This window comes from Solanum tuberosum, unplaced genomic scaffold (assembly GCF_000226075.1).
Source record: "Solanum tuberosum cultivar DM 1-3 516 R44 unplaced genomic scaffold, SolTub_3.0 scf00209, whole genome shotgun sequence".
Classification (NCBI taxonomy): Eukaryota; Viridiplantae; Streptophyta; class Magnoliopsida; order Solanales; family Solanaceae; genus Solanum; species Solanum tuberosum.
In genome coordinates, this window is record NW_006239134.1 from 485814 (window position 1) to 508444 (window position 22631).

A 22631-nucleotide genomic window follows, 5' to 3' on the forward strand; every position below is an offset into this window, starting at 1 on the left:
TGGATATAATATTGGAGTCCACACCTAAATGATATTTTCATATCAAAAAATTCAAAAGAGTAACAAAAAATAGCAACAAATCAAATCGATAAAGAGTGAGGTATTGTGTCTTATAATAAAATTTTAACGGCGCATTAACTCTTTATGGCAAAACATGTGGATGGAAACGCCTTACAAGTCAATAAACACCCATGCCTACCAAAAAGTAAATGTTAAAGATGATTGACACAAATGATTTTATCATACATTAAAAATACTCATTTCCTTCTGTTACAATTCTATCATAAGAATATTCTTTCTAATGTGACTTTCTTGGTGTAATGGTGATTATTTGAAAGGGGTGATGAGTTTAGAAAAGGGGTTGATAAAAGCATAGAAGAAAAAATAGAAAATCAATGCATAATATTTCAAAATTTTGTATGCATTCACTCTTACAAGTCAATGACATTCAATAGCCTGGTTAAAATTCTTTTTGCTAAATTTAAAGAATGCCTTGTTGTTGTTGCTAGTCATATAGCAACTGGGGCAATTTCTACTACTCTTAGCTTCTGATAAAACATGGGAAATTTCCTTTCGATTCCTTTTTTTTTCTTAGGTGCAAGATAAACTAAACAAGTGATGATAGAAATATAATAAAAGAACATTAGTATATTTTATGTATGGCGAGAGACTTTGTCTTAGCCATCTTTCACATTTAATTTTTGAAAGACGTGGGTTCCTTAACGCCTTTCCATAAAAAGTTAATGTGTCGTTAACTTTTTATTGTAAGGTGTGGTTCCCCCCCCCCACCACACCTTCAGCCATTTAATTTGTTGCCATTTAATTTGTTTCCAATTTTTGTTACTCCTTTGAAAATTTTTATTTAAAATATTACTCTTTAGACTACGTACTCTATAATACTACCCCACCTTAACATTATATTTCTAATAATATTATATTTTCAATTTAATCTAGCAATGTCACGATCCAAGTATACCCTAAACATGACATGTCGTATAGAACCCCGAGAGGTTAAAGTAAACTTTTTTAGACATAAGATATAAGTTAAAGTACTTCCATGAAATAAAGTAGGGAGAGAATAGTTTGTCTCATGATTGTGAGAAGTTGAATGGCGTCTTTAGTCATGCCACAAGACTTGAATTATCTTTTTGAATTCTTCTCTTCTTGTGCTCAAAGAAAGTTTTTAGTTTGGGAGGGGATGTTGATTCGTAACGACTCGGGCACTCAAGCCTTGTAACCGAAATCTTTCAACACCTTCTCAGCCCGCACGTGATATCTTACCCTAGATACTTGGTAGGTGGAATAGTAGAGAAATATTTCAAAAGGCAATAGCTTGTTCTTAGTAAATAAGTTTATTGTGTATATATATATATAGAGAGAGAGAGAGTAATTCTCTATTATATTTAGGTTGTTACATGTTCCAAAGTCCATCATGCTTCTCCATATTCAGATGTGGTCTTTCTCATGGTCTTGTCTTCTCATAAAGCTTCTCAGACTCTTTCGTGAGATCCTTTGTTTTCTGATGATACATAAGTAAAAGAGGGTTTCGTATAGGTATGACCGAACCTTTAAGGTTGACTATGTATCCCCAAATAGGAATTAATCTTATACGTAGTTCGAGGGTAAAAAAAATGAAAATTATGCAATGAAATGATAGAATCTTACTCGAGTTCCCTATGCATCAAAATAGAATCAGGTCAGGACGTAATTTAGTTACAAGGAAAAAATAAATAAATAAAACTATGTGATGCAATGATCGAGCCTGACTTGGGCTGCCTACATATCCAAGTGGAATTAGGTCGTAACGTAGTTTGAGTACAATAAGAAAGTAAAATAATGTAATAATCAAGACTAACTCTGGCTGCCTATGTATCCAAATAGAACCAGGTCAAGACGAAGTTCAAATACAATAGAAAATGAAAATATGAAGAGGCTGAGTCCGACAAGGATTGCCTATGTATCCCACCGAGGGAAGTTAGGTCGAGCATAGTTCTGAATACATGGAAATAATGTTATTGGGTTTTGTAAGGTAGACGACTCTGATGTTGGGTTGCATATGTACCCTACCATTGGAATTCAGATCGAGACGTAGTTATGTTACATCAAAGAAATTCAAAAGTATAAGAAATAAAAACTAGTCTTGAGGTCTTCAAATGTAGTTCTTCTTGATGGCATTTGAATTGATTGACTTTGTGCTCACTCTGGCATCCATTTTTGCTAAGATTATTGCTCCTTCAAATAGTACTCTTTAAACCATATAGAGACCCTGCCAGTTTGGTGAAAATTTTCCTTTAGCTTCTTCTTGGTGAGGAAATATCATCTTCAATACTAATTGTCCTGAACTGTCGAGGTTTGACTTTCTTGTTGAATTTTTTGGTCATTCTATTATGATAGAGTTGGTCATGACAGACTGCGTCCATCCTATTTTATCGATAAGTATCTATTGTTCATGCATGCTACGTATCTATTATGCATCATCTAGACCAAACTCTTGAATAATCCTTACAGATGGTATTTTTACCTCAGTAGGTATTACTGCTTCAGAACCATAAACAAACATATAAGGAGTTTTCCAAGTAGATGTTCTGATTACGGTGCGATAACCAAGAAAAACATATGGTGGCTTCTCATGCCATTGCTTGTGAATGTCAACTATTTGACTTAAAAATCTTCTTGATATGCTTATTTGCAACCTCAACTGCACTCTACTGTGGTCAATAAACTGTGGAATTTTGAAGAGCTGTCTTAAACCTTTCACAAGTTTCTCTCACAAGATCGATGTTGAGATTGGATGTATTAATCCAAAACTGAAAAACTATATATGTTGCGAACAAAGTCTGCTACAGCCTTCTTAGTCATTGCCTTGTATGTCAAAGTTTCGCCCCACTTTGTGAAATAATCGATAGCTACTAGAATAAAATGATGCACATTTGATATGGGAGGCTCAAAGGGTCCAATTACGTCCATGCCCTAAGAGGTAAATTGCCAAGGGTACCCATCACATTGAGCTCATTTAGTGATATGCATGTTGATCATGTATCTCTACCTTTATAGGGTCGATGTAATTCTTGTTTGGATGATTTATCATTGACTTATTATTTATTTCACTTTAACTTATGCATTCTGTTATTCTCAGTTATTGTTTAAACATATCATAGTGTTATAGTAGACCATGGGTTAGCTTGCGGTCACTTGGGGATCTAAGCACCATATTACAACTAGGGGTAGTCTAAGATAGTGAAAATCTTGGTATCAAAGCATCAGGTTTAAGTTTCGTAGGGTGTTCGAAAGCCGTGTTAAGTAGAGTCTTATGCATGGGTGTGAAGCGCGCCACATCTATGAATAAAAAGCTATGAAATATTTTAGGAAATACTTCACTTCTTTCATGCTCTCAGTCGTGCGATAGAGTTTAACACTATTTAACCTTCTTATGTTCTAATTCGTGCTTTACATATTTACATAATCATGCCTCCTAGAAAAGCTTACGTTAGAAGAAATAAGAATAAGAACTAACAAGCACCGCAAGCTCCAACAGACCCCTTGAATGAGCAAGTTTCTCATGTCGAGTTTAGGGCTGCTTTCCAGGCATCGACTCATGCCATAACCACTCAGGTCAATCAACATGCTATTGCACGGGCTAACCCGAATGGAACAACAATGGCTAGGGTTTGATATTTTACTAGGATGAATCCTTCTGAGTATTATGGTTCAAAGGTAGAGGAGGATCCCCAAGAGTTCATCGATTTGACTCATAAAACTGACCTCCCTTGTGATTTGTTATATTACACTTATCTTCCTTGTTTTGATTTCTTTGTAACAATTCTTTTAATCAATTTGTCTTGATAAAAATAATTATAATATGACTAATTCACCTTTATTCAGATTATTTTTTATTTTTAAAAAAATATTTACTTTTGTAAATTTCTTGTTCAAAAAGTTTAGTTAGAAGAAAAAATCCAAATCCTAGAATGTTCACCACGTTTTGAATTTATGGAAACATAATCTAACCCACTTTTTGATCAAATTGTCAGTAACACTTAATTGGTATATGAAATATATAGAGTTAAATTAACAATTAGAAAATATGAAATCTGACAAATTTCTAATTATTTTGACTTAATGAAATTGAAAAATATTAATGTGATTATCTTTGTGATAATCAAAAGTTGCAGAAGTATAATTTTAGGGAAATTTATCAAAATAGTAAACATTTAACATTAAATAGGACTCTGTAACTATAGTTTTCTTAATTATGGATAATAGAGAAATGTTAGGGGAGGAGGGAGGAGAGAAGCGAGCTAGATCTGGGAGAGAAAGGAATGTTAGGGGAGGAGGAAGGAGAGAAGCGAGCGAGATCTAGAGAGAAAGGAGAGAGTGTATTTTATTTCTCTAATTTTGGAGAAAAAGAATACAAATACAAACTAATTTGTATCAAAATGAATACATATTAAGAGGAGAGAGGAGAGAGAGATGGAGAGAGGGAGGAGAGAGGTGAGCGAGATGGAGAGAGGCGAGTGAGATGGAGAGAGGAAGGAGAGAGGATTGTATTTTGTATTTATTTTGCATTGTATTTTGTATTTATTAATCTTGGGCATATTTATATGCCCATTTACTACGATTTACCTTCATGTGCCTTATGTTTTGAGGACATTCTTGATGATATTGATTGTGTTTTGATTGACAATTACAATAAATGCACACTAACCTACATGATTAACATATACAGGGGTTTCTAAAGGAATATGAGCTAAATAGGAAGCGACAAGAGCGAGGGAAAATGAGCGTGAAGAAAAACACACCTGGAGAAGTCTTGGCATACCACGCCAGGGCCTAAACTACTGGAGCCAAGTTCAAGCATATTGTTGGTGCACTGCCCCAACAGTCCTGGTGCTATGGTGGCGCACTGCCCCTGGCCAACCCCAACCTTCCAAACAAATTTTAGTTTATTTAGGATTTCTAATTGGACTAGAAGTGGAATTATTTTTTCTTAAACTCTATAAATAGGATCCTAGGGATATTTTGTCAGGAGGAACTTCTTTATCATACTTTGTAGATGTAATACTTTTTAGGGTTCTTTTCTTCTACTTCTTCTTTTCTTAGACATTAGTAGCTAAAGACCCTTGTTTTGGGGCTGCGACTACGGATAATTGCTGAACATCGATTGTTTGAATTAATGTTGGTTATCGCTTAAATTGTTTTAGTATTTCATGCTAGATCACCATAGATATAAACACATTGTCTATACTTGAACTCGAGAGACGATGAGGTAGATAGACCAAAGAATACAAAGAGCTCGATCTCTCTTGCATATCACTTGTTCAGATTCATGTTCAAGATTGACATCCAGACGAACACCGAGCTTGGTTACTAAAAAGGATGAAATATAAATGCTCGCCAATTGAGTCTATCTATCCGCACTCAACGATGTAGTGAGACAGTCAATTGGAGTAGGTGATTAGAGGTCGGGAGATCATGATCGTAAAATTAACCTTGTAAACAGTAATTTGATAACCGTAGTTAATTCATTACATGAGATGTGATACATGAAACCTTAAGCATGTTGCAATCCTGAAATTTTTCAACCATTGTAAGTAATTTTATTATTTCATTCTTGCATTCTTAGTATTTAAATATAAATTAAACTCTTTTGACACGCTTGAATAAATAAGTAGACTAATATAATTTAGTAAAATAGTTAATCGACAATTCCTTTGAGTTAATAATCCGGCTCTTTTAGAGTCACTATACTACTTCTGCAACCGCACACACTTGCATGTGCAATTGGAAGCAACATTTATTTTGTATCAATTGTATTTTCTATTTATTTTGCATTAGATTATGTATTTATTTTGTATCAATTGTATTCGAAATACAACGAACACAAATGTATTCATCCTCTGTTTAATAGGATACAAATACATTTGATAGAGATGATGAGTGCATATTGTATTTGTATGAATATATATACAATCGATACAAAAAATATAAAATACAGTTTTTAGAGTTTTTTAAATACAATTTTGAAATAAAATACAAAGCTCTCACCTAAATTTGATTGAATACAATTGATAATAACAAATTTGAATGTATTTCTTCTTATTGGGAGGAGAGAGAGGGGAGGGGGGGGGGGGCAGGGGGGGGGGGGGGGGACGAATCGGAGCGACAAAGGGCTGAGAGGACGAGAGAGGAGAGGGAAAGAAAGATGGAAGAGAGCCAAGTGAGAGAGGGGACAAAGCGAGAGTGAGCGAGAGAGGAGAGGGCAAGAGCTAGGGAGGAGAGGCAAGGGAGAGAGCACAAGTGTTTGCTATAAAAACAACATATTGCTCTCTTTTGTAATATTTTGAAACTATAGTCATTTTTCATAAATAAATTGCTAATTTTGACTAGTTTGATAATTTTTCCATATTTTTATCCATAAAAAAAAGAGATTTTGGGTTTGAATCCTACGAATGGAGATCACGAGTCATCGTTAAAAAATAATATTTTATTTTAAAATAAAACTTCTTAATACGAATTAAAAATTGAAATTCAAAGAGCTAGATACTGTACACTGAATAAAACCAAAAAATTAATCATCTCTTTCTGAATACCCATAGAGGCCTTATTGCTCTTAACCAAGATACTTCATCAAACATCAATTAAACAAAATACTGAATACCTATAAGCAAAGTCATAAATTTATAAAACATATATTATAAGCAAGAATTCCTACATAGATTTCTTCTTCTTAAAAAAAAAAAAGATTCAGCGAAAGATTGTTACTTTTAAAGAGAAAAACGAAGACGATAAGAAGATTGAAGAGAGCAACAACAAATGAGTAGGAAAAGAACGACATATTATTGTAGAAAAAAATAAAGAATATTTTCATGTCTAGAGTATTAACTTTTTATTCATTACAATTTAATTATTTAAAAATTGTTCTTTTAATAAATATATTAAAAGAATTATTGCAAAAAATTCAAAATAAGGAAGGTGAACGTAATATTAGAAACGTGTTATTAAGTCAAACATAAGGGAAGACCTATGAAATTATCCCTATTATCTTAATAAAGTGCTTTCAGTGCAGTTCATCAACATCAAATATCTATTGCGTTAGGATCAGATATAAAACGTGACACTTGATTTTGTTTATAGTAAAATTGAGGCTCGGAGAAAAAAACAAGTCTCAAAGCTTTTATTTTCTTAAAAAAGATATTTTACAAGTCAAGATGTATAAGATATATTTATAAGCTATTTTTATATGGGTAAAAAATATCCCTAATTTTTTTTCTATACATATATTATATATATGGGATAAGAGTTTGAAAAATACTCTAACTTTGGTTGGATTTGCTGTTGCGATACTAAACTTTCATGAGGACCTATTACCTCCCTAGACTATTTAATACGGTATTAAATAGTTTAGGGAGGTAATAGATCCTTATGAAAGTTTAGTATCGAAACAACAAATCCGACCAAAGTTGAAATATTTTTCACACCCTTATCTCCATATATATAGGTGTTAAACAAAAGGAAATGTCGATTCTTAAAACCCGACCCGGCGGATCATGTATTTGACGAAAGATGATATAAACTGTATGTGTGTGCCCTAATCGTATCGAACATCTCAGAGACATGGCTGAGAAAGAGAAATCGAGTAGGGATTACAGAGACAAACACCGTAGTTCCAAGGATAAGCACTATGAAGATGACCACCGTCATCATCACCATCGTTCCAAGCATCGATCGGAAGACGGACATCACCGATCTGAGAGAGAGGGAAGCCGAGAAAGATCTCATTACCATGATAGGAAGGAGGAAGCACTGGAGAAAAAGCATTCGCATAAGAGGAAAGACCGAGCAGAAAGTGTTGATAGAAGCAATGCGGATGACAAGAGACCTAGAGTTTCTGACAAGAGGAGGACCGAGGACGACAATGGTAGGGATAAGCGGAGAGTTGATGATGGAGATTGTAGGGATAAGGATGATGAGAGAAGAGAGAAAAGGAGGTTTGAGGATAAAGCAAAGGAGGAGGAGGAGGATGTGGAAGTTGATGAAGAAAGGAGGGGAGGTGGATTTCAAATGACAACTTCTAAGAAAGAGCCAACTGATAATGTCCAGGATCAGGCTGTTGGTTCCATTGCTAAGGTGTGTTACCTAAGGCATATTATTCATCATTTTAAACTTATTTTGCTTATTTCTTGCTGCCATATATATAAAAATAATACACAACTGTGGTGTTCACCTCATGGTACTTTCTCCAGTAACTGTATTCCCTTATATGTCAACTGGGTTCAGGCAGATGAAGAAAAAAATAATATTACCTAGCCTTTTCACCTTAGATATTCAAACCATGGTTCACTAGTAAGTAGTAACACCTTAGATATTCAAACCATGGTTCACTAGTAGCGTAGCGCAGAGCTACAGTGTACCAAGGTGGTCAGGCAGACACCCTTCACTGAAAATTATACCGTGTATATAAATAAAATGCTACCCTAAACAGTTAAATATCATAGTTTAGACACCCTTGACACAACAAGATGTGGGCGCAGGTTCGAATCCCTGCAGCTACTGCCAGCCCTTTATGATCATTTTAAAAAGAACTATTTTATTGGTCTAAGTTCTTATCTTGATCCTTTAATTGTCTAACTAAGCATAATTAAATTACTTTCTAAATAATAGTTAGTAAATTTGTTAGTTTTGAATTAATTCAAATATTATTTATCAAAATGATTCTTAATTAGAAATCTACCACTTAAAAATTTAATTAAGAAAATGAAAGTTTAGTAGCTAATTGGATTTTCAATCGGCGCGGAAATTGTTGCCTCATTTTTGCATTTAAATAGAGGACCTGAATGGAAGAAAAAATAAAGTCGGAACTTGTTTTTTAAGAAAAAAATTGAAGAGCATTCTTTGGCATTTTTATAGATATAGGCTCCAATTCAGCGACTCCATTTCCGTTTTGCACGCTGTTTTTCTTTTTGATTGTTGAAAAAACAGAAAGAAGGAAATGGGCAGGTCTCAAAAAAGCTCACTCAAGATGGGAGTAAAGCTTCTTATCTGGATCGTGCAGGGTCTCAACAATAATGATGAGAGAAGCACTTTTAAATCTCTTATTCACAAATGGGGGATAAACATCATATGTTTTCAGGAGACTAAAATAGAGGAATGGAACATTTCACTGATCAGGCAGGTTTGGGGGAATAGGTGGATTGATTGGGCAGAACTCAAAGCACTTGGCACCAAAGGGGGGATTCTAATTATGTGGGACAAAAGAGCCTGGAAATGTGTTGATTTTGAAGCTGGGATTTTCTCTTTCCTGTAGATTTGAACGTTTAATTTAGTAGGTGATTTCAAATGGGTTTTCTCTGGCGTATATGGACCTCATACTAACCATGAAAGAACTGAGTTGTGGCATGAATTTGAAGGTATAAGGGGATTGTGGTCTGGTCCATTAATGTCAATTCCATATTTCTAGATTAGGCCAAAGTCAAAGTTAACCCAAAAGAGACAACCTCGAGATTTGTGGTTAAACTCTGAAATAAATTACGTTTCGGGGTTTCCATAACCCTACAAGTCCTAATATTAAATAAGATTTCTAATCTGACTTCATATTAATGTAAAATTCTCAATTAGATGTTTTTATTTTTGATGACAAAATTCTCAATTAGATGTTACATCAAATTCTCAATTAGATGTTTCTAGGGCTTGGACCCAAATCTTCCAATTTCGACATTCTATTTCATAGTTTTGATGAAAAAATCTAGTGAAGAATCATGTATAATCGCTAGGGTTTGGTATATGGATTCCAAGTTGGACCGCCCTCCAATTTGTAGCCTAGGTCGTCCAGAATTTTGTTGGAATGTCAAAAATTTCGGAAACAACCCCTTTTATGTCACAACCATTTATGCAATTCTGATGGCTAGCTCGCAATGCGTCATGCTACAATCTGGCTGGCCTTGCAATTGCATGGCTATTTCAGCAATTGCAATTTGCAATTGTATGACTGAATCCGTAATTGTAGTGTCGCAATTGCGAGGCCATTTCTGCAATTGCGGTTGCACTAGACAAATAAAATCTGCAATATGTTGAAGTGTAATTTCTTGCCCTAAACTCACCCGAGCCCCTTGGGTGCCAAACAGAAACCATCCCCAACAAGTCCAAAAACCATATTTAAACCTAGGAGGAGCTAAATCAAGGAACATGATGTGATTATTCAAAACAAGGGGTTAGGAATTGGGATGCTACATAATTACTTGCCACAACCCTAAAGTGTCTCAATGATCTAGTGTATATTAGATACAATAAAACATTGATGCGTTGTTACAAAGGATTGGATTTGTTTTTGACAATATTGATGAGACTAATGAATGGTTAAGTGAAGTCCCTGAAAATCATGAAGATGAAGAAGTATTTGGTGAAGATTCTGATTTCACTTGGTGTTGCAGAGGAAGTGGAGTTGAGAACATTTATGGTTAAAGGACATAGGAAGGGCAAAAGTTGCTACAGATAATTGGTTTTGACAATCTTGTAGAAGAGTAGGATGATGATCCATTTATGTTTTGATTTGCTTGTCCTATGGATGAACTTTTTGCCATCTACTTTTCAGTTTTAAAATTGTGATTATATACATTGTGTCTATGCAAGGTTTATTTTGGCCAGGCCTAGTATCTTTTTGTGCTTTGCGCTCTCAAAAACACCATTGTTTTAAAGGTTCACTTCTGATTAAGAGATTCAGTCGATAAAATTCTTTTGTCATATTGTCACATGGAATTATTGTAATGCTCTGCTCGGGACTGAGTCTTCAACCTTGGAAGATTTGGATAGCTTATTTGACTTGCCCATGTCTTTGCTGTTTTGTGTTTTTTCCTTCTGATTGAGAAGTGCTGTTCATTTTTTTTTTTGTTGTATCTTGAGATGAGTACACGTTCCTTTCACTGTTTGTGACACTTTAGTGCTCTCTGGGATTTTTGTGCTGATTTTTCCCTGACCTTACTTTTCAGGGTGAGACAATGGGATCATACAATGTGACATCAAGGACTTTGCCTGGTAACAACTTGGCTCATGGTGATTCTCCAGCTACCAAGGTATCTTTGCTTTCTACCACAAATGAAAATAAGGGAGTTAATATTAACGGATCTCATCAGATTCCTGGGAAATCTAGTACAGATGGGACAGTTTCTGGTGCTGGCAAGAGTGGGAGCTTATCCCTTGATGCTTTAGCAAAAGCGAAGAGAGCTTTACAAATGCAAAAGGAGTTGACTCAAAAGTACAAGAAGATACCTGCAGTAAGTTGCTACAAATATCTAGCACATTTCTGTTTTGCACGCCGTTTTCTTTTTGGTTGTTGGATCTCTTTTGCTCCCGATCCTGGTTCCCTTTCCGGGGACGGTTTGGGGGTGTGGGAGAGCAAAAGGATATAAACGGAAGATTAGAGTTTCCACTTTGCTATAAACATATCATAGTCTTTGTAACTGTGCTCATTTTTGTCATGTAGTTAAACAAGAACAAGGGTCCCAACTTTACTAGAGAGGGACTTCCACAGGTGGGACCCAAGGAGAGCCTTCAACCTTTGGCTAATGCAGGGATTTTTCCTACTCCAGTTGCATCTTCAGATGCAGGGGTATTGCTACCTCCTGGTTCAGCACCAAGTGCATCCAATCCACCATCTAGTGGTTTGCCTCATCTTATGGGGCTCACAGCTCAAAAATATGAAGCAGTAAAGCGTGCACAGGAGCTTGCTGCTAAGATGGGATTCCGACAGGACCCAGAATTTGCTCCCCTCATAAACATGTTTCCGGGGCAAATGCCACCAGAGGTTACCCTTCAGCCAAAGCCTGCAAAAGCCCCTGTTCTTCGATTGGATGCCCTTGGTAGGGAAATCGATGAGCAGGGAAATATTGTCAATATGCTTAAGCCATCGAGCACCCTTAAGGTATGGCTCATTTTTGTTCTGGCTGTCCATTCTCATATTTTATATTTTGTTTGAATTTCTGTGTTTAACCTGGAGTATATGTGCAGGTGAACATCAATAAAAAGAAACAAGAAGCATTTCAAATTCTCAAACCTGAACTTGAGGTTGATCCTGAGAAAAATCCCCATTATGATCCAGGCATGGGAATTGACAAGAACAAAATTTTGAGGCCCAAGAGGATGACATTTCAGTTTGTGGAGGAAGGCAAATGGTCCAGAGATGCAGAGATAATCAAGTTAAAGGTATTTAACTTTTCCCTGTTATGGTTGCTGCTGCAATTGGGGTACGTCCCTTCCTCGGGTCCTACACAGGATGCTTCCTGCACTGGGCTCTGCCCTCTTTTATGGTTGCTGCTGCTGTTTTTTTGTTTTCTTCAGTACTCATTCTCTGTTCTTGTTGCTTCCTATACTTGTTTTGATCATGTTGCAACATTTGTCTTCAGAGCCAATTTGGTGAAGCACGAGCTAAAGAGCTAAAGGCAAAGCAAGCACAGTTGACCAAGGCTAAAGCAGAGCCTGACATAAATCCGAATCTCATTGAGGTATCGGAAAGGGTTATCACCAAGGAAAAACAGAAGGAACCTATTCCTGATGTTGAGTGGTGGTAAGTTGATCTAAATGTTTTTCAATGTCAATATTGTTTTGCTTTCTAGTAAACTTTTGTACGTCTCCTGAGTTCTCATTGTTGGGGCCACAGTGTGGCTCAGGAGCTTGAACTGGTGGTCTTGATGTTAACTGTAAAATGAGAGCATCTTGGTAGGTGGTAGATGCCGATGTGCTTCTGTGATCTGTCTATCTATGCTCCACCTTCCTCTGGCTATATCTTTCTACAGAACTCTCTGCACGAATACCTGTAATGTGGATTGTAATATTCTTGTGATGTTGCAAGCCTCTTTGGTTTGTTCTTTCTGTTACCTATGCTAAACCTGTTATAAATTTCTGGAGCTGAAAAATAATGAAATATTGACTAGAGGTTAGGGTTTTCTTTGTCTTGTGATAGTCTGAAAATAACTTGAAATGACTGTTTCTTTTGTGCTTGCCCTTATTTTTTTGCCTTGACCTGCCAGGGATGCTCCTCTGTTACGATCTGGTACTTATGGTGATGTTGTTGATCGTAACGTAACTAACGAACAGTTGAAGATTGAAAGGATCACCATATATGTTGAACATCCTCGCCCTATTGAGCCACCTGCTGAACCAGCTCCACCTCCTCCCCAACCATTGAAACTAACCAAAAAGGAGCAAAAGAAACTTCGAACTCAGCGAAGATTGGCCAGAGAGAAAGAAAGACAAGAAATGATACGACAAGGCCTGGTGGAACCACCAAAGCCGAAAGTTAAAATGAGCAATCTAATGAAAGTTCTTGGCTCAGAAGCCACACAGGATCCTACAAAGCTTGAAATGGAGATCAGAAGTGCTGCTGCTGAGCGTGAGCAGGCTCATGTAGACAGGAATATTGCTCGTAAGCTTACTCCTGATGAGCGTCGAGAGAAGAAAGAGAGGAAACTTTTTGATGACTCAAATATCGCACTGGAGACTATTGTTTCAGTATACAAAATTAATGACCTCTCCCACCCACAAACCCGCTTCAAGGTGGATGTTAATGCTCAGGAGAATCGTTTGACTGGGTGTGCAGTGATCTCAGGAGGTATTAGTGTTGTTGTTGTTGAAGGTGGGAAAAAATCAATCAAGCGATATGGGAAACTTATGCTTAGAAGAATTGATTGGGCAGCTGCTGGTAAGAAAGAAGATGATGAAGGTGAAGGTGAAGGTGAAGATGAAGATAAGCCTCTCAACAAGTGCGTGTTGGTCTGGCAAGGGAGTGTTGCTAAATCAAGCTTCCATAGGTTTTTTGTTTATGACTGCAGGACCGAGGCTGCTGCTCGTAAAGTTTTTGCTGATGCTGGGGTTCCCCATTACTGGGATCTTGCTGTTAACTTTAAAGATGACGAATTTTAGTTTATTTGAACGTCCTGCTGTCTCTGCTAAACCTGATTTTCTAGTCTCATGCTGTTCTATTACAATTGGAGTGGTCCTATTGTGGAATGATGTTGGAGGAGAAGAAAAATGAATACTTCAAGGATACTTGTAATTTCATGTTCTCAAAGGAGCACTTGCTACTCTTAACCTTTGCTGTCCAAGGCAGAGATGGCTGTGGAACCGTGATCGGCATCTTTCTCTATTTTGAGTAGATTCTACTTGTTATTAAGTAATAACTACTCGTAGTTCAAGGTACACCTTTTGTTTTTGATCAATGTGTAACAACCACTTTTTTCCGAGCTTAGCTAGTGTAGTGCACAACAACATCAGCATCTGGTGACTCACTAGGCGGTCGCTGCATAAAGGGTGTTAGTTGGTAGCACTGTGAGCTTGAAGCTGTATGGTTGCTATAGATGTCTGTCCTCCTCTTTGTTCTGATGCAATGAGTTGCATCTGTTTGTTCGAATATTACTTATTAGATGTAATAACTGTTGGTGCATTTGGTTGTATCAATTGGCAAACAGTAGCTTTAAATTCCTGAAATGCCATTATATAAATGGCTCGAGTCCAAGTACTTTAATGTCTATATTACCTATCTTTGAAGTTCTTTTACATTCTCCTTGGGAAAGACATTTAATAGTTTTATTGTGAGAGTACTTGTGCAAATTATCCTACATCTCTTCCTTAAATGTTTCTCTTTATGATTATCTTACTAATGGAGCGGTATAAAGTATATTTGAACAAATAGTGAAGATGAAGTGTGTTGGATGGTGGGGAAGACACCAATCAATGTGGAATGTCACTTGTGCAACTTGTTCTTCCTATTTCTATCCTATTTCTATTAGAGAAGCCATGAAATATTTTTAAATTTTTTTTTTACCAAGCGAACACAAGAAAATTGTAAAAACGTTTTATACCTAACAAAGGTGCCCCTGCAAGGATTTTGTTTAAAAAATTTACCTAGTATTTGTGATTCATCTGCCATATGCTAGTTTAGTTGCTAGGTTTGGATATGAGATGGTTTTAAATAAGATTTTGATGTGCTTTATTTGAGCTTAGAAGTCTCTACCTTCACGAAGGTAGGAGTAAGGTTGTGTACACATCACTTTTTTAGATTCTTATTTTTTAATCAATTTTTGGTCCATGACTGGACCGATTTATTGAAATAAGGCAAAAGAAAAGTCAGTCTTTACATAGTAAGACTAGGCCCCAACTGCCTGGTCCAAAATAAAAACAAAAGGTTTCCTAATCTCTAGACCATACTTAAAAATACTCTTCTCCTTTTGTCCCCACTTTGTGTTGTTCTTCATCTGGGTATCTTCCAGCTCCATGGCTCTGTCGATCATCTTTACTCGCCTTTGGTAAGCTCCAAACTTACTTTCATTTTTTTCTGTTTTTGCCGATCTGACCTCTCTTCTTTCTTTCCAGATTGTCGGTGTTTTATCCCCAAGTAAATGATGGATCAAGATAAAATGTGTAGACGCCTCCTCGTGAGTTCTCCTTCCCTTCATTTTTCTTTTGCTTCCATTCTGCTAGTTCACCTTCGTGTTCCTCCCTATTGGTTTTTGTTCTGGAATGTTGTGGTGGAAGACTACATTTATCCTTCTGTTTGGTGATCTTGGTGACAAGAACATTTAGCTAGGTTAATGTCAAATATATTGTCATTTGCCAGGCAAACAAACTTATATTTGTGCTTCTTATTTCCTTTGGGTTTGTAATTAATGTAACCCCCTTTGTGAATCTCTGTGTTATGTGTCTGTATTTTTCTTCTTTCCTTGCTGATTCTTGTCTTCATCATTGCCTGCTTATTCTTCGAGTCCTAATCCTCAGATTAGGGATCTGTGATTTGTCCATGTTAATTTACTTTCTTATGCTTGCTGGTAGGTCTTGAAAACAGTGATACTCCTTTGTATTTTGTGCTTCTATTACTTCATTAGCTAGCGCATTTGCCACAGTGTTTCCTTCTCTGAAAATGTGTATGATATTTCCTTGTAATGACTGTGATTTAACCCTTATATCTTCTATTATCTCTATTAATTCCCAAGGAACCTTCCATTGCTTTTCTATCATCCTCTCGAGGGTAAGTGAGTCTGTTTCCATGGTTATACCTTGTACATGTAGAGTTAGACAAAACGCTTCTTTAATAGCATAGACTTCTGCTTCTGTATTGGTACCTATTCCGATTCCTCTAGCTTTTGCATAAATCAAATCCCCTTTCTCATCTCGAACACAAAAAGCTGAAGCACACTTTCCTGGATTTCCCCAACATGCACCATCAATGTTGCATTTTAACTTGTCCTTTTCAGGGAATTGCCATGTCACTCCCAAGCAGTATAATCTTGGTTTGTATTCCTTCAGCAGGGCAATAGTGTGAGGCCAACTTTTATTTCCTATCTTCATCCATGGGTACAAGGTTTTGATTAGTTTCCAAACCAAGTCTTGTACTTGCCATACCAGCTCCATGAAAGTGACATTTCCTCCATGTTTATCTCATTTCTCCTCTTCCATATGATCCACATTATTATAGCTGGCATCGCTCTATATACTGTCACCAGTTTGGGAGTTGTGTCAATTGTCCACCAAGTCATTATGATTTGCTTCCAGTGCATATCTTCTATGTCTATCCCTGCAAAAATAGCAAAATGCCTCCATAACTTAGTAGCTATGGGTGCAGTTAGAAATAGATGGGCCATTGTTTCCTCGGCCTTCTCCTCACAACACCAACATCTCGATGCAATGCTAATCTTCATGATTTTCAGATTATCATCTGTAGCAATCTTTCTTTTCCAAACCTTCCATAAGAAAAAGTTCATTTTGAAAGGTAATCCTTTAGTCCAGATCCTTCTGTACTCCTCCTTATTTTCATTTCTCCGTCTCAGTAATTCATAGGCTGATTTCATAGTGAAATTGCCTTGTGTACTACCCATCCACCAAGGCGTGTCATTCCTCTGTGAATCAGTAGGAGGTTTTATGTTTTCACCACATGTGTTGTCATTTCTTCAGATAATTTGCTCCTCAATCCCTGTATATCCCATTCTCCACCCCTTATTAACTCTTGGACCTTCAGTTCCTTTTCTATTGCATTTTCTCCATCTACATAGTATAAGGCACCCTGTTGAGTCCAATTGTCAAACCAGAAGCTAGAATTTCCAGCTTTTACCTGCCACCATATGTTATGTTCAACCTCGTCCTTTACTGTCATCATTTTCCTCCAGACATGCGATACTCCATATCCCTTTGCCATAATTGGGTGAAATTTTTTGCAATACTTATTCCACATAAACTCACTCCACAGAGAAGATGTAGAGGTTCTGAAGTTCCACCATAGCTTAGCAAATAAAGCTTTAGCCATCACATGTAGTGATCTGAATCCTATCCCTCATTCCTCCCTAGGATAGCACATATTATCCCATGACACCCAGTGCTTATTCCTTGATCCAGTAGCATTTGCCCAAAAAAACTTTGCAAAAATTTTGTGGAGTTGATTAATCACATTGACATGAGGGTTCATAGATGATAGCAGATAAATAGGCATAGACTGTAGGACGTGAGCAATTAAAATGTATCTACCCCCAAAAGACAACAATTTATTCTACCAAAGACTTAGTCTCTTCCCCACCTTTTTAATCAATTCTTCAAAGTGCATCTTGTTTTTTCTTCCGTAGAAAACAGGACACCCGAGATAAATGAAAGGAAAATGACCTTGTCTGATTCATGTGTTCCTCTTGATGTGATTAACAACCCTCACTGGAGTTTTCTCATGCATATAGAACATACTCTTATCCAAGTTGATCATCTGCCCTGAAGCCATTTCATAATCCTGAAGTACCTTCATCATCATCTTCATAGATCGTTTATGTCTTGAACAAAATAATATGGTGTCATCAGCGTATGATAAGTGATTTATTTTTGGGCTCCACTTAGGCATACCATAGCCTCTAAAATCCTGGTCATCAAACAAATTATTCAGTTGCCTTGCTAGGACCTCTGCCGCAATGATGAAAAGGGTAGGTGACAAGGGGTCTCCTTGTTTGAGTCCTCTGGATGATTGAAAAAATCCATATGATTGCCCGTTCATCAATACTGAGTACCAGTTGTTGCTAATTAATCTCACAATCATTTCAATAATTCTCTCAGAGAACCCAAAGTTCCTTAATACCTTTACCAAGAATTTCCACGACACCCTATCACATGCCTTTGTCATATCCAACTTGACCACTACATTGTGCAAATTACTCCTCCTGTTTATATCCCTAACAATCTCTTATGCCAGCAACACATTCTCTGAAATGCTTCTACCCTTTACAAATCCTGACTGATTAGGGGAAATAATTTTAGGGAGCACTTTTCTATTCTTTCATGCAACAACCTCGATATGGTCTTATTTACAAAAGTGCTAAGACTGATAGGTCTAAGATCACCATAGGTCTTAATCTCCTCCTTCTTTGGAATAAGTACTAGATTAGTGTGAGTCACATATTTGGGCAACTCCCATCCACAAAAAAAAGGCCTTCACCATATTTGTAATATCTGTGCCAATAGTATCCCAACATGACTGAAAAAATTGTCCCGAAAACCCATCAGGACCACTCGCACTATCCCCATTTAGAGAGAAGACCACATGCTTCACTTCCTCCTTGGTTGGCATTGTTTCCATCTCTTCATTATCTCCGTCTGTGACCAGCTTAGGAATACATTGAAGTAATTCAACGTTATTCCACTCCTGATTCTCCATGAACTGTTCCTTAAAAACATTGACGGCCTCTTCAACTATATTATGAGATCTGCTAATGATATCTCCCTGCCTTGTATGAATCTCCTTAATATGAAGCTTTCTTCTCTTTCCCTTCACATAAGCATGAAAAAACTTGGTGTTTTTATCTCCATCAGTGTACCATTTCATTCCAGCTTTCTGTCTCCAGTACTCCTCCTCTATATGTCGATATCGCTTCAAATCTGCCTCCGCCTTGCTGAGTAGGCTCCTATTCTCTTATGTTGGAGAAATTTCTAGCTGCACTTCCTTGACTTTCACTATATCTTCAAAAGTGGCAATTTTCTGAAAAATATTGCCAAAAGTCCTCTTACTCCAAGATGTCAATACAGTTTTGGTCTTCTTCAGTTTGGTATGGACAATATAAAAAGGGGACCCCCAGAACTTCTTCATTCCATCATTCATTCATTACATTATGAAAATCCTTGTGCTTTGTCCAAAAGTTCAAAAACCTAAACGGCTTCACAACTTGTTCCTGTAATGCATTACATATCACATGTAATGGTGTATGATCTGAGCCCTGCCTAATTAAGGGATGAACCTCACTATTAGGTAATAACTGCATAAAATCATTATTCCCAAAAACCCTATCCAGTCTCTTAAAGATGCAATCGTATTCTATTCGACCATTCCACCAAGTGTAACAACTTCCAACAAATTTTAGCTCATTCAAAGAACATGCACTAATACAAGATGCAAAGTCTGCCGTCTCCTGGTTGGTCACTAGCAGTCCACCCAACTTCTCAGACTCATCAATTATAGTGTTGAAATCTCCTCCCACCAACCAAGGGCTGATAGTGTGATCAACAATATTTTCCAAATCTTCCCATAGCTCTAGTCTCTCCAAAGCACTACACCTTGCATACACTGTCGTTACTGTGAATTTATCATCAGTTCCCCTTAATTGGTACTTCATTGTTAACTGTTGACATGTATCTGTTGAATCTGTCTCCACCCAACCATTTTCCCAGAAGACCCAATTTTTTGCTGAACTATTCACCCTAGCATTAGGAAGCCCTAATTTCCTCCTGTATGTTTCTAATTCAGATGGACTTTGAAAAGGTTCTAATAAAGCAATGTAAGAATAGTGATGTATTTTATGCAGATCTACTAATCTCTCAAACGCCTTTTGAGTTCTTACAGATCTGATATTCCAAAATATAGCCTTGTTAATCATTAATCCGATGTAAAAGAGGACCCCTTCTTACTCCTTGTATTTCTTTGTGATTGAGGTTGATCCTGTTTGGGTGCTTTCTTTATCTTCTCTTTCAGGTTTCCAATCTGCCTTGGAGAGAGATCTCCACTCTTACTCACATACTCCTCTCCATGTTTTCATCTTCCTCTGTGGTTTTCTTCTCCCTGATTTCTTGATTTCTTGTTCTGATAGGGTATTAATTTTTGCCTTCTCCTACGCAATTTCTTCTTCGTTTATTTCACCTTCCTCAATTAATTTGGAATCTTGGTTTGTCACTGGTACTGCTTCATCTTCATCAGTAGCTCCAACATTATCATTATACTCTTCCAGTTAAGGGGAAGTATTTTCTGATTGTTCTGAGTCCTTGTGCCTATCCTCTTTGCCTATATCATTTACTGAACTGTGAGCATCGTGTTGCTTGTTGTTGTCATTGGACCCTAATAATTGTTCGCCATTTCTTTCCGCTGATTCCAATACCACTTCTATATTTTTGTTGTATTCCTCATTATTTGTTTTTCGCTCCCCATCGGTCTGTACTCTTTTCTCCTTTTCATTGTCTGCCCTCTCATCTTCTTTAGTGTCATATAGTACCCCAAATTTGTTGCTTGTTGCTGTCCCCTTTTCTTGCACTTGTGGTATGTGGTTCCATTTATGCTCCACTTTGACCTTATATGGTTGTCTTCCTCCCTTTTGATAGGTTTTTCTCCTCTGTTCCTGAAAAACCTCATTCTCCCCAACTTTTGCTTTTCCTGTGTCCTCCTTTGGTAATTCTTCATCCCCTCTTCTCGCCTACTCCTTCTTGTATGCTTCAGTACCCTCAGTTTCCTGATATAGTTCTGGGTGAATTATAAAACATTCATTCCCATTGTGTCCTTGAAGCTTACAGTTCTTACAATACTTAGGCACATAATCATATTTGATGGTTATCCACTTTTCTTTCACTTCCCCAGTTTTCATCCGCATGCCTAGATTTATTCTTTTCGGAAAATCTCCTAGCAAGTCCACTTCCACATTGACCCTTGCACAACTTGGCCTAGTTTTGTTTTTTGTGGCCAAGTCCACTTGCAATGGTTTTCCTACTTCTGCTGCAAGGAAGAAGAATGCTTCCTCCCCAAAAAAATTTGGTGGCAAAGCTGGAAAGGAAATCCAAGCAATTGTTGTTGATGTCTCCTCCGATGGATCAAAACATGGATCCCATTTGAGTGTTCGCATTGGGTACGACATCTGATTATGTGTTATATAGAATTGTGGCTTCGATAATAGACTCATATAGTCCTCCAGTCTTGAAGCCTGAATCAATATATACATGTTGCTCAACAGTCCAATGCTTACCTCTCCTTCTAGTTCACATTATTTTGGGATCAATCTTCGTAAATCTTGAATATCAGGCTAGCCATACAAAAAATTTCCTATCACAGCAAACTGTAAATCTTCTTTGATAATCATCTGATCCACCTCCTCTTCTTGCCACAATATCCTTGGTTCCCCATGCAGATAAGATATTTGTTTCTTCGGTTTATATAAGGTTTGGGGGAGGGGGGGGGTTGATCATATTCACATGTCTTATTCAATGGTTCTTTTGTCAGTGATATTGTTGTTGGCCCAGCCTCCTCTGGGGAAGGTTGGTCAACGACTATCATGGCCATGACTGGTGTTTTCTGGTGTAAATTAGGATTTGGTGTCAAGGTTTCTTCTTCAGAGTAATTTATGTGGCTCCTACGTGTTATAGGATTACACTATGTTGTTGTTACATGGTTCAATGATCATCAGATTCATAACATTGTTCAAGGTTTATTGCAAAATAAACAACAAATTGGCTTTAGATAATTGAAGGATCCATATACTATGTGTTGTATTAATTATTATTATAGCAAGAGCACACTACAAAATGCCAAAAGATACTGAAGTCAAGTGTTGGAATGCAATGGTACCATCAAATCCAGTCTCCAACGCCGATTAATTAATTAGTTTGAGAGGATAATTTTGATTATTATTATTCTTTTTAGAAACTAAAATAGCTCTAGGCAAGGGACTTTGTATTTTTTTTTATTAACACATAACAAAACTGTCAATTACACATGAGAAAAATAATAAGTTGCAAAAATCTTAAAGTATCAGTTAAGAGCTCATAGATTGCCCTAAATTACAACATTGGGTATGTTATAGATTGCTCTAAACTGATATTACAAATTAAAGTGCTAGTGTAGTGAAAATGCATACTGAAAATTGTAGAAGAATCGAACACTTTCACTATGTATATGTTATCTTCAGTATATTTTTCATCTGCATACTCATAAAAGCATAAATATGCCATAACTATTACCGTGAATCAGGTCTAGTGTGTTGGGATATATACTATTAATCATATGTTAAGATATAATATTTATTATAGAATAAATATTTGCTCAGTTTTAATAGATCATATATTCGTTTATGGTGTCTGTTTACTTATATAGTAGATGATTTAGGGTGTGTTTGGTATGAAGGAAAACATGTTTGGTTGGGTTAAATATTTTGGAAAATGTTTTCCAAATCAACTCATTTTCCTCAAATTTAAGGAAAATGACTTCCCTTCAAAACTTAAGGAAAACATTTTCCAAAACTCTCTGTCAACTTCAAATTTACAATTATTTTTTGTTGAAAAAATCAATTTATTTTGTCCCTATCCTCAAACCAGCCCCCCAACCACCCCTGTCCCCAAAATAAAATAAAATTTTAAAGCTTGTTTTTCAA

At 36.7% G+C, this 22631-nt stretch overlaps 2 protein-coding genes across 3 annotated transcripts; one reads left to right on the plus strand and one right to left on the minus strand.

The window, feature by feature from the left end:
* The first annotated feature begins 7555 nt into the window (after nt 1-7555).
* On the plus strand, nt 7556-14564 carry LOC102596022 (U4/U6 small nuclear ribonucleoprotein Prp3). Of its 2 annotated transcripts, none has more exons than XM_015312570.1 (6): nt 7556-8127; nt 10983-11267; nt 11486-11914; nt 12001-12195; nt 12396-12556; nt 13020-14564. In XM_015312570.1, the coding sequence occupies exons 1-6, from the start codon at nt 7615-7617 to the stop codon at nt 13909-13911; spliced, it is 2475 nt and encodes an 824-aa protein (XP_015168056.1). In that variant the 5' UTR covers nt 7556-7614; the 3' UTR covers nt 13912-14564. The 2 variants fall into 2 exon arrangements, with proteins under 2 accessions (XP_015168056.1, XP_006355917.1); XM_006355855.2 differs by having other exon boundaries at nt 7557-8127; nt 11477-11914.
* A 3830-nt stretch (nt 14565-18394) lies between these two features.
* Nucleotides 18395-19880, minus strand: LOC107062210 (uncharacterized). Its single transcript, XM_015312576.1, has 2 exons — nt 19156-19880; nt 18395-18914 (listed from the first exon to the last, which is right to left on the minus strand). The coding sequence occupies exons 1-2, from the start codon at nt 19878-19880 to the stop codon at nt 18395-18397; spliced, it is 1245 nt and encodes a 414-aa protein (XP_015168062.1).
* Between the last annotated feature and the right edge of the window lie 2751 nt (nt 19881-22631).